Source organism: Tursiops truncatus, chromosome X (genome assembly GCF_011762595.2).
Source record: "Tursiops truncatus isolate mTurTru1 chromosome X, mTurTru1.mat.Y, whole genome shotgun sequence".
Lineage (NCBI taxonomy): Eukaryota > Metazoa > Chordata > Mammalia > Artiodactyla > Delphinidae > Tursiops > Tursiops truncatus.
In genome coordinates, this window is record NC_047055.1 from 80,933,060 (window position 1) to 80,945,565 (window position 12,506).

Consider the following 12,506-nt stretch of genomic DNA (forward strand, 5'->3'; position numbering starts at 1 on the left):
ATTGTTAGTTCTTACTCAAGCAGTGCATCAGATGTAGCCCAAAACTCTGACAGTGGCCACTCTACCACAGCTCATGCCCTGTATATGCTGAGAATCCCCACAGGACTCCCACCTGCCCTGCATTATGATTCCAGAACTGGGTGGGTGCAGCAGAAGCTAGGGACTAAATCAGCTGTGAGGGACAAAGGGGACTTCCATCCAATGCTGTGTCTGAGCCAAGCAAGGAAAACAATTGTGGGTGCCTCCACAGGCAGTAAAATGGAGATAGCTTCATCCTCTGTCTGTAGCTGACATGAGCCTAGAGCTTGCACAGAGTCACATTGCTTCAGCACTCTGCCACTCTGGGGCAAGGACCCGAATCCTGGGAGAAGGGAAAACACACACTTAAACAGAGACAGCTCAGGCCTGACCCTCAGAGCTTCTGCTCCAGCAACATGGGATCAGACCCCACCTCTGATAGGGCCATGATGGCTACTGAGAAGAGGGGAAGTTCCACCTCACAGCCAGCTCCATCTCTAGCTTCTCCATCTCCAGCCCCACCAAAGTGATAGCTGCCAGCACACCCTGGGGAAAGAAATGACTTGCATCCACATCAAATCCAGTTCTCCAAGCAAAGGCATTGGGCACACACATTCTGTACAGGGCACTCCCACATAAGAACACCCCTTCAAGAAAGTAATAGGTAACTGTTTCACCTAAATTAATAGAGACAGAGAAATTTAAGCAAAATGAAAAGGCAGAGGAACTGCTCTCAATGAAAAGAGCAAGAGAATATACCTGAAGAAAATGAATAATGAAACAGAAATAAACAATTTGACAAATAAAGAATTCAAAGCATTGGTAACAAAAATGTTAAGTAAATTAGGGAAGATTATAGATGAACACAGTAAAAATTTTAACAAGTAGAAAACATTTAAAAAGCCCCATTAAGAAATGAAGAATTAAATAAGTGAAATAAAATACACACTAGAAGGAATGAATAGCAAATTAAGTGATGCATAAGAACACATAAGTGATATGGAAGGTAGAATACTGGAAATCACCCAATCAGAACAGCAAAAAGAAAAACCAATTTAAAAATAAAAGCAGTATAAGATATCTGGGATAACATTAAGCGTACCAACGTTCACATTATAGGGGTCTCAGAAGAAGAGAGAGAGAAGGGGATTGAAGATGTATTTGAGTAAATTATGGCTGAAAACTTCCCAAACTTAAAGATGGAAACAGATATACAAGTACAGGAAGCACAGAGGGTACCAAACTAGATTAACCCAAACAGATCTACACCAAGATATACCATATTTTTACAAATAACAAAAGTTAAAGACACAATTATATAGGAATCAATAGAAAAACAAAGTCATATACAAGGGAACATCCATAAGACTATCAGCTAATTTCTCTGCAGAAACTTTGTAGGCAAGAAGGGAATGGTATAATATATTCAAAGGGTTGAAAGGGGAAAAAAAACCCTGCAACCTATGATACTCTACCCAGCAAGATTATCATTCAGAATCAGAGAGATAAAGAACTTCTCAGACAAGAAAAAACTAAAAGAGTTCATCAATACTAAACCTACCATAAAAGAAATGTTAAAGGGTCTTCTCTAAGTGGAAAAGAAGTAAGAATCTATTGTAAAGGGAAAATCCCACCAGGAAAGGCAAATATATAGTAAGGATTGAAGATCAACCAATTAAGTAAGCCAGTACAAAGATTAAAAAGACAACATATTATAAAAGCAACTATAACTACATAAACAGTTAAGAGATAAACATGAAGATGTAAAATATGATGTCAAAAAAAAACAAAACATTGGGGAGGGAAGTAAAAAATGTGGATTTTTTAGAATGTGTTTGAACTTAAATGACTACGGGTTTAAAAGAGTAGATATAGTTATAGATCAACATATATGAACCCCATGCTAACCACAAATCGAAAACCTATGTAGAGACCCAAAAAATAAAAATAAGGGAATACAATAATACTACTTTAAAAAAAATCATCAAACCACAAGGGAAGAAAAACAGAAGAAGAAATGAACAGAGAAGAACTACAAAAACAATCAGAAAACAAGTAATAAGATGGGAATAAGTACATACCTATCAATAACTACTTCAGATGTCAATGGACTAAATGCTCCAATAAAAAAATATGGTGACTGAATACCAAAACAAGACCCATGTGTATGTTGCTTACAAGAGACTCACTTCAGAGTTAAACACACACACAGAAGGAAACTGAGGGGTTGGAAAAATATTTCATACAAATGAAATAAATATGAAAGTAGAGGTAACAATACTCAAAGACAAAATAGACTTTAAAACAAAGGCCATAACCAAAGACAAACAAAGGCATTATATAATGATAAAGGAATCAATACAAGAAGATGATATTTTGTTAACATATAAGAACCCAATATGGGAGCACCTAAATACATAAAACAAAATGACAATAATTCAATAATAGTAGGGAACTTTAACACTCCACTTATAGCAATTGACAGACCATTTGTACAGAAAATCAATAAGGCAACAGTGGTCTTAAATGACACAATAGTCCAGTTGGACTTAATAGATATCTATAGGACATTTGATCACAAAACAGCAAAATACACATTTTTTTCAAGTGCACATGGAACATTCTCCAGGATAGATCACATGTTAGGCCACAAAACAAGCCTCAATAAATTTAAGAAGATAGAAATAATATCATGTACTTTTTCCCAACAACAATGGTATAAAACTAGAAATCAATTACAAGAAGAAAAATAGGAAAAGCACGAACACATGGAGACCAAACAACAGGCTTCTACAAAAACCAATGGTTCAATGAAGAAATCAAGGAGGAAATCAGAAAATACCTCCAGGTAGATGAAAATGGAAACACAAGTTTCCAAAATCTATGAGATGCAGCAAAAGCAGTTCTAAGAGGGAAGTTTTGTCAATACAGGCCTACCAGAAGAAACAAGAAAAATCTCAAAAAAACAATCTAAACTTCCATCTAAAAGAATTAGAAAAAGATGAACAAAGAAAGCCCAAAGTCAGCAGAAGAAAGGAAATCATAAAGATCAGCAAGGAAATAAATAACATGGAGATCAAACAAAAACAAAACAATAGAAATGGTCAATGAAACTAAGACCTAGTTTTTTTGAGAAGATAAACAAAATTGATCAATCTTTATGTAGCCTCATCAAAAAGAAAAGAGAGAGGATACAAATAAACAAAACAAATGAAAGAGGAGGAAATAACAATGAATTACACAGAGATAAAAAAATTAAAAGAGAAAACTATCAATAGTTATATGTCAACAAAATGGAAAACCTAGAAGAAATGGACAAATTTCTAGAAACATACAACCTTCCAAAACTGAACTAGAAAGCAATAGACAACCTAGTCAGAATGATCACTAGTAGTGAAATTAAATTTGTTACCAAAAAAACAAAAAAAAATTCCCAGCAAACAAAATTTCAAGGTCTGTTGAATTCAAAGGGAAATTCTACCAAACATTTAAAGAAGAGTTAGAGTTACCCTGGTGGTGCAGTGGTTAAGAATCTGCCTGCCAACATAGGGGGCATAGGTTTGAACCCTGGTCCGGGAAGATCCCACATGCCACAGAGCAACTAAGCCCATGCATCACAACTACTCAGCCTGCACTCTAGAGCCCGTGAGCCACAACTCCTAAGCCCATGTGCTGCAACTACTGAAGCCCATGTGCCTACAGCCCATGCTCTGCAACAAGAGAAGCCACTGCAATGAGAAGCCCGTGCACCACAATGAAGAGTAGCTCCTGCTCGCTGCAATTAGAGAAAGCCCTCACGCAATCAATGAAGACCCAATGCAGCCAACAATAAAATAAGTAAAATAAATTTTTAAAAAATAAAGAAGAGTTAATACCTATTCTTCTCAAACCATACAAAGAAATTATAGAGGATGGAGTATTCTCAAATTCATTATACGAGGCCACCATTACCCTGATACCAAAACCAGAAAAAGAAACTATAAAATCAAAATTATGCACCAATATCTCTGATGAATATATATGTAAAAATCCTGAACAAAATATTAGCAAAAGGAACCAACAGTACATAAAAAGGATCTATGGTTAAGTGGGACTTATTCCAGGGTTGCAAGAATGGTTCAATATTTGCAAATCAATCAAAACAGATTAACAAAAAGAAGAATAAAAATCATGAGATAATCTCAATAAGCACTGAAGAAGCACTTGACAAAATTCAGCATGTTTATAATAAAAACTCTCAAAAAGTGAGCATAGAGGGAATATACCTCACCATAATAAAGGCAAGCCTACAGTTAACATCATACTCAATGATGAAAAGATGAAAGTTTTTTCTCTAATACAGTGGTCCCCAACCTTTTTGGCACCAGGGACCAGTTTCATGGAAGACAACTTTTCCATGGACTGGGGTGGTGGAGATGGTTTCGGGATGATTCAAGTGCATTACATTTATTGTGCACTTTATTTCTATTATTATAACATTGTAATATATAATGAAATAATTATACAACTCACCATAATGCAGAATCAGTAGGAGCCCTGAGCTTGTTTTCACTTGCCACTCATTGATAGGGTTTTGATATGAGTCTGCAAGCAATTGATTTATTATGGTCTCTGTGCAGTCAAACCATTCTGCTAATGATAATCTGTATTTGCAGCCACTCCCCAGCACTAGCATCATTTCCTCAGCTCTACCTCAGATCATCAGGCATTAGATTCTCATAAGGAGTGTGCAACCTAGATCCCTTGTATGCACAGTTCACAGTAGGGTTTGTGCTCCTATGAGACTCTAAGGCCACCACTGATATGACAGGAGAAGGAGCTCAGGCAGTAATGCAAGTGATGGGGAGCAGCTGTAAATACAGATGAAGTTTCACTCGCTTGCCCACTGCTCGCCTCCTGCTGTGCAGTTTGGTTCCTAACAGGCCACAGACCAGTACCAGTCATTGGCCCGGGGGTGGGGACCCCTGCTCTAATACAAAGAACAAGACTAGGATGCCCATTATTGCCACTTTTGCTCAACATAGTATTGGAAATTCATGTTAGAGAAGTTAAACAAGAAAAAGAAGTAAAAGGCATCCAAATTGGAAGGGAGGAAGTAAAACTGTCACTATTTGCAGATGACATAGAAAACCTGAGGTTTATAACAAAAAGCTATTAGAACTGATAAATGATTTCAGTAAAGTTACAGGATACAAGATTAATATACAGAAATCTGTAGATTTTCTATACACTAATAATGAACTAGAAGAAATGTAAATTAAGGAAACCATCCCATTTACAATCACATCAAAAAGAATAAAATACCTAGGAATAAACTTAACCAAGGAGATGAAAGACCTATACTCTAAAACTATAAAACATTGATAAAGAAATTTGAAAATAATACAAAAAATGGAAATATATTCCATGTTCTTGGATTTGAAGAATTAATATTGTTAAAATATCCATACCACCCAAAGCAATCTACAGATTTAATGTAATCCCTATCCAAATACCCATGACATTTTTCACTGATCTAGAACTAGTAATCCTAAAATTTATATGGAACCACAAAAGACCCTGAATAGCAAAAGCAATCATCAGAAAAAAAGAACGAAACTGAAAGTGTCATGCTCCCTGACTTTAGACTATACTACAAAGCTACAGTAATCCAAACAGATTGGTACTGGCACAAAAACAGACACATATATCAGTGGAACAGAACAGAGAGCCCAGAAATTAACCCATATACATATAGCCAATTAATCCATGACAAAGGGCACAAAAATGTACAATGAGGAAAAGACAGTCTCTTCAGTAAGTGGTGCTGGGAAAACTGGACAGCTACATATAAAAGAATGAAATAAAGCATTTTCTAACACCATATAAAAATAAAATCAAAATATATTAAAGACCTAAATTTAATATCATAAACCATAAAATGTCTAGAAGAAAGCATATGGGGGACACTCTTTGACATAATTTGTAGCAATATTTTTTTTGGATCTGTCTCCCCAGGCAAAGGAAACAAAACAAAAATAAATAGATGGGACCTAATTAAACTTAACAGCTTTTGCACAGCCAAGGAAACCATCTACAAAATGAAAAGGCAACCTACTGAATGGGAGAAAATATCTTCAAACAGTATGTCCAATAAGGTGTAAAATCATATATATATATATATATATATATATATATATATATATATATATATATATATATATCATGAAAACTTCATATAAAAAAAGAAGAACCTAATGAAAAAATGGGTAGAAGACCTGCAGACACATTTTTCTAAAGACATATACATGGCCAACAGGCACATGAAAAAAATGCTCAACATCACTAAACATCAGGGAAATGCAAATCAAAACCACAAAGAGGTATCACCTCACACCCTTCAGAATGGCTAATATCAAAATGTCTACAAATAACAAATGTTGGATAAAATGTGGAGAAAAAGAAACCCTAGTACACTTTTGGTGGGAATGTAAATTGGTGTAACCATTATGGAAAACAATATGGAGGTTTCTCAAAAAACATAAATAGAACTACCATATGATCCAAGCAATTCCACTTCTGGGTATATATCTGAAGAAAATGAAAATGCTAGTTTGAAAAGACTAGTATTTTCAACATTGGAATAGCACCCCAACGTTCATAGCAGCATTATTTACAATAACCAAAATATGGAAGCAACCTAAGTGTCCATCAACAGAAGAATGGATAGAGAAGTATATATATATACTCAATGAAATATTACTAGGCATAAAAAAGAATGAAATTCTGCCATTTGCAGCAGCTTGGACGACCCTAAAGAGTATTATGTTTAGTGAAATATGTCAAACAGAGAAAGACATATTTTATGATATCACTTACATGTGGAATCTAAAAAATAATATAAATGAATGTATATGCAAAATAGAAACAGACTCACACGTGTAGAACACAAACTTGTGGTTACCAAAGCAGAAAGGGAAGTGGGGAAGGGGTAAATCAGGAGAATGAGATGAAGAGATATAAACTACTATTATAAAATAGATAAGCAACAAGGATATATTGTATAGCACAGGAAATTATAGCCATTATCTTGTAATAATTTATAATGGAGTATAATCTGCAAAAATACTAAATCACTATGCTTTATACCTGAGAATGATATAATATTGTAAATCAACTATACGTCAATAAAAAAAGATGTGGTACACACACACACACACACACACCACACACACACACACACACACACACACACACACACACACTGGAATATTACTCAGCCATAAAAAAATAAAATCTTGCCATTTGAAACAAAGTGGATGGACCTGGACAGTATTATGCTTAGTGAAATAAGTCAGACAAAGACAAGTATAAGTTTTCACTTACATGTAGAATCTAAAAGAAGAAAACAAATGAATAAATATAACAAAACAGAAAGAGAATCACAGATATAGAGAATAAACTAGTAGTTACCAACGGGAAGAGGAATGGTGGGTACAAATTTCAGTTCTGCAAGATAAATAAGTCCTAGAAGTCTAATGTACAACAATGTGACTGTAGTTAACAATATTGTATACTTGAAATTTGCTAAGAGAGTGTATCTTAGGTGTTCTCATGAGACACACACACACACACACACACACACAAGGTAACTTTGTGAGGTGATGGACGGGTTAATCAGTTTGTTTGTGGTGAATATTTCAGAATGTATACATATCAAATCACCCATTTTTACATATTGAATATGAACAATTTTAATTTTCAACTATAAAGTTGGAGGAGAAAAAGAATAAATTAAGACAAAAAGCCTAACTGTGTGGAAGTGAGACTGGAATTGAAAGGATACAAATAATAGCTCACATATATTGAGAGTTTACTATATGTCAGACAGTATTCTAAGTGTTTAAACTTAATATTCCCAGATAAGGAAACTGAGGCAAAGAAAGGTGAAGTAACTTTCAGCTAATGAGTGATAGACTGGGATGTCAAATTCAGGCAGTGTAGTTTCACAGTGTATGCTCTTGGCTATTATGTTTACATCCTCAATAAATGAGCTATTTGAAGAAAGAAATAATAGAAGTTTAGAAACACATAACTGGGGGCACAGAGAATGTTAAGAATCAATCATTAATTTTGAGCCTGAGTGAATGGGTGATGCTGTTATTAAAAACTGGGGCTTAACTGTATGTTAAATGGAAATTGTTGTATCTGTACTTTCTGCTTTGCATGATTGTATGCTCAAAGGAGATGAAGGGCTGCATTGCATACTAGAGGTGGTATCCAGATAAGCTAGAGCCTCATGGCTCTCTGCTGAGAATATCTACCAGAGACAAGGATATCACTCTCTGGAACCCCTCACAATGAACCCCAATCTTTAGAGTGCAATAAAGCAGGCATTTCTTCAGCTGTCTCAGTTCCAAAGAACCTGTGGGATACCAGTAATAGAAAAAAAGTATACCCAGGTTGCATACCAAGGTTGGGTTCTATACAAACTCTAATACAGTATATGTTTACAAGAAAAGAGGTCCCCTTCCTAGTCCAGGGTGTCCAAATCTCACTTCTGAGCTGGAGATGATTGGGGGTGAGAAGTCTTCAAGGAGAGGGTCCAAACTGATGACTAAAAAGCTATTTCTGGCCCATAGGCAGGTTTCTTTGAATCTATGGTGTTATAAAATTTGTTTAATTACATGACAACATTCAAAATCTAGGATGTTTCACATAAAAATCATGATTCTTGGGTTTCCCCGGTGGCACAGTGGTTGAGAGTCCGCCTGCCGATGCAGGGGATGCGGGTTCGTGCCCCGGTCCGGGAAGATCCCACATGTCACGGACTGGCTGGGCCCATGAGCCATGGCCGCTGACCCTGCGCGTCCGGAGCCTGTGCTCCACAATGGGAGAGACCACAACATTGAGAGGCCCACGTACCACAAAAAAAAAAAAAAAAATCAATCATGACTCGTTTTAATTTGGGAGATTTGGTAATACTTATTTGGAGTTGAGTGATAGTTCTCCTTCAGATGGGGCAATTTGCTCACTCCCTCAGCACCCCCCTCAGCCCCCAGGTCTGCTTTACTTATTCTTTCTAATGTCCACCTTTCATTTCTAATGAGAACAAAGATATGTTATAGGTTGGTAAATGATGCTGAGCTCCAAAAGCCTGCTTTAATTTCACCGTACTTTTCAATACTCAATAAAACTTGTAGGGCTCTGGTAGCAAGGGAGGGAGTCTTATCTGCCTTAATCTTCTTATAAATGTTATGACTTCCCAATTAGAAAGACCTACAGGTGCTCAATGGGAATGATAACTATTCAGAAGACACCAGGTTTAGTGTTTTCTTAGGCTGGTTTCATGAAAGCTACCGTAGAGTAGAAACAAGACATAGGGGTAAAAGCCATGAATGGAACCTGTGCCCATGAGTATAACTAGATCAACCTTTGTTTCAAGACTTTCTTCTCTTCCTGTCTCTCAGAGACTGTGTGTGTGTGTGTGTGTGTGTGTGTGTGTGTGTGTGTGTGTGTTGGGGGTAGAGTGGAGGTGGGCAGACCTGTATGGATTCTTCGGTGGGCTTTCAGGTGAGAGCTTTTTGTGTACACTTTGCTGCATCCCGCAAAGTCACACTGGTGAATCCGTCTTCTCTTCAAGTCAAGGGACTCTTCTCCCTGCATTTGGCTCATTGCTGCTGGCCTGAGCAAAGAAAGAGAGATAAGGCCAAATAGTGATTTTAAAGTGGAGGCTAAATAAATGGACTTACATATAATGGGATCACCTCATACATGCATTTAATTTATGCAAATTTAATACCAGCCCCCCCCCCCAATAATTGAAATAGCTCAAGCAATTCCCTCAACTAAGCCATTCTGCTCAGTAAATGCAGGTCCCAGAAGGTGGTAATGTTTCTTTGGGTGGTTTCTGTTCCCAAGCAATATGAGCATTTCACTTTAATAAACTTCATTCTTAGGTTTAAAGAAATGTATTTTTCATCCAACATGGTTGCTAAAAGACAAGCCAATGATAAGGTTGCTTTAAACTTACAGAGACAAACAGAATGCAACTGTACTTTATAGGAAATTTGTATATTTTCCAAGGGTAAAAATTGATGATCTACAATTAAAACATTACTGTGTCATAACATCCATGTCCATGCACATGTGTGCATACAAGCTCATACCTTCGCTGAAAAGGCAGTTTACTTATATTTTGTTGTCCTCGAATTCTTACTATTGTGTCTGAGAATTTGTTCCACTTTTACCACAGACACACACATATATACACAGAGACAGACCTGAAGTAAAGATAAAAGTACTTACTCTTGTACCTGAATACCCTGTAAGGCTGAGGATCCACTCTCAATTGCACTCTCCTCACTGTCACTTGGGATCTCCAATGGAGACATGGAGGTGGGGTCAACTTTAACTAAAAGCAAAGAAAAGGAGCAGTGTGGGCTACAAATATATGAACCTCTAATCATTTTCAGGATTCCCAGTTTGGCCCACAATGAAAAGTAGCAGCAAGATAGAGAAATAAAGAAAAAGCAAAGATGGAAGAAGTATATTTGTATGGAAGGAAAAGAAGAGCATTTAAAATTTTAGCAGAGCGGGATAAAGAAATTTCTTTGAGGGAAGGGTAGTGTGGAGCATTGTCACTAGAATGAGCTTCTCTAGGATAGTGAGCAAGATAAGATAGTGGGTTTCCCTAGGATAAGGTCTGGGTACGATTCAACTCCCTATCTCGAGGACCCAAGACAGTGTCTGTTGAAAAGTCAGGTTCAATTTGTATTTGTTGACTCAAACTCTAAATAGTTCCCTGGCTGTCCTCAGATCAATGCCTAGGCTCATGCTAGAGGTGAGAACATCCCCTTTGGCTTTTGTGTTCCTTAATGGAAACGAGTCATTGAGATGAGACACATAATGCATGTCTAGCAGGTGCTTGATACATGTTAATGTCCTTCCCTTCCACCTATGTTGGCAGAAGCCCTTAAATCTTTATTGACAACCAATGGTGTTTCTGACACCTAACAAAACTCAGTTACATGGTCAGACATCTAGATCTAGTGAAAGCTTCAAAATTTCTATATAGAAGAAACTTAAGCGTGGCAATAAAGTTGGGGACGGGGAGTATTTGGCTAGAGCAGTCACCTCCATACATTGTGTATCATTCACTAAAACGTTTTAAGCATATATCTGTGTCTGTGTCTCTGCATGCGTATGTGTGTGTTTATGATATAAATGTACTAGCATCCTAAAATTTTGTGTACATTATGAAAAATAAACAAAATATCATGTAAAGGGTGAGACAATACAAATAGAAGTTTTGATGCTTTCTTTTTGTGCTCCAAATACTTTGTGCAATACCCCCTTTGCCCCCCACCAAGGTGTAAGCATACCATTTGGAGACCACTGTGCTAATGGTCTTAGCTTGAAACTACGTTGAACACTTTACAATTTATTCCATTTATTTAAAATGGTTCTGATTTGGCTTCCCTGGTGGCGCAGTGGTTGAGAGTCCGCCTGCTGATGCAGGGGACGCGGGTTCATGCCATGGTCTGGGAAGATCCCACATGCCGCAGAGCGGCTGGGCCCGTGAGCCATGGCCGCTGAGCCTGCGCGTCCAGAGTCTGTGTTCTGCAACGGGAGAGGCCACAACAGTGAGGCCCGCATACCGCAAAAAAAAACAAACAAAAAAAAAAAAATAAAATGGTTCTGATGGACTGATGGATATTATGATGGGGGGGAATTCAAAGCCCATCAAACCATCCCTTGGTGTTACCACTGCCTTGATATCAGTAAATTCTCACACAAAGAATTTTATTTTCCCATCTCCTGTTTTGTTTGGCTCTCTCCCTATATGAAAATTTATAATTGTATTTTAAATAAACCCCTCAGGGGATCTCAAAAGCAAGATTGTTATGAATACTTATCATTACCACAACTAACCACTAATCGATAACGGCATTTTTATTCAAAAGAACACAGCGGAGTCTCAGCAACTTGATGCTTAGTATGTCATTCTCCTACATTTAGTGATGGAAAGATCACAAGGCATTGAATTTCAAAGGTAGAAAACTCTTAGAAAGTTTTTTTTTTACACTGAGCTGAAATCTGGTTCCTAGTCATTTCCACCCACATATCTGCCCTTTGGTCTTTTTAATTCATGCTAAACATTTATCATCTCCTTTCTGACATGGGTTTTAGTCCTCTCACCATCTTAATCTTTCTCCTCTGATTATACTCTAATTTCCCAACATCCTTCCTAAAGCTGAACATCCAAAACTGCTTGTAATTCTACAGATGTGGTGAAGGTAAATATCTTGAACCACTTCAAGAAGCCATATAATTTTCTTCCATCATTCTCCATTACAAACTAGATATGTCTCTAGGAGGGGAACTGGGTGGCTGGGGGATAGTGGTGAAAGGGAGATAAACATACCTTTCTGAATTCTGAACTTATTTTAAAAATAAATAAAAGGTAAGATTACAGCATATGAACTCTCTCCTGGAAAAAGTTTCAA

The 12,506-nt window shown here is 37.0% G+C and overlaps 1 protein-coding gene across 1 annotated transcript in view; it reads right to left on the reverse strand.

The window, feature by feature from the left end:
• Window positions 1–12,506, reverse strand: part of KLF8 (KLF transcription factor 8) — a 71,183-nt gene that overhangs the window by 22,064 nt on the left and 36,613 nt on the right. Inside the window, exons 4-5 of the mRNA XM_073798812.1 lie at window positions 10,306–10,411; window positions 9,543–9,682 (exon numbers count right to left, since the gene is read on the reverse strand). Coding sequence (XP_073654913.1) covers window positions 9,543–9,682; window positions 10,306–10,411 — 246 coding nt within the window. The remainder of the gene's footprint in view (window positions 1–9,542; window positions 9,683–10,305; window positions 10,412–12,506) is intronic.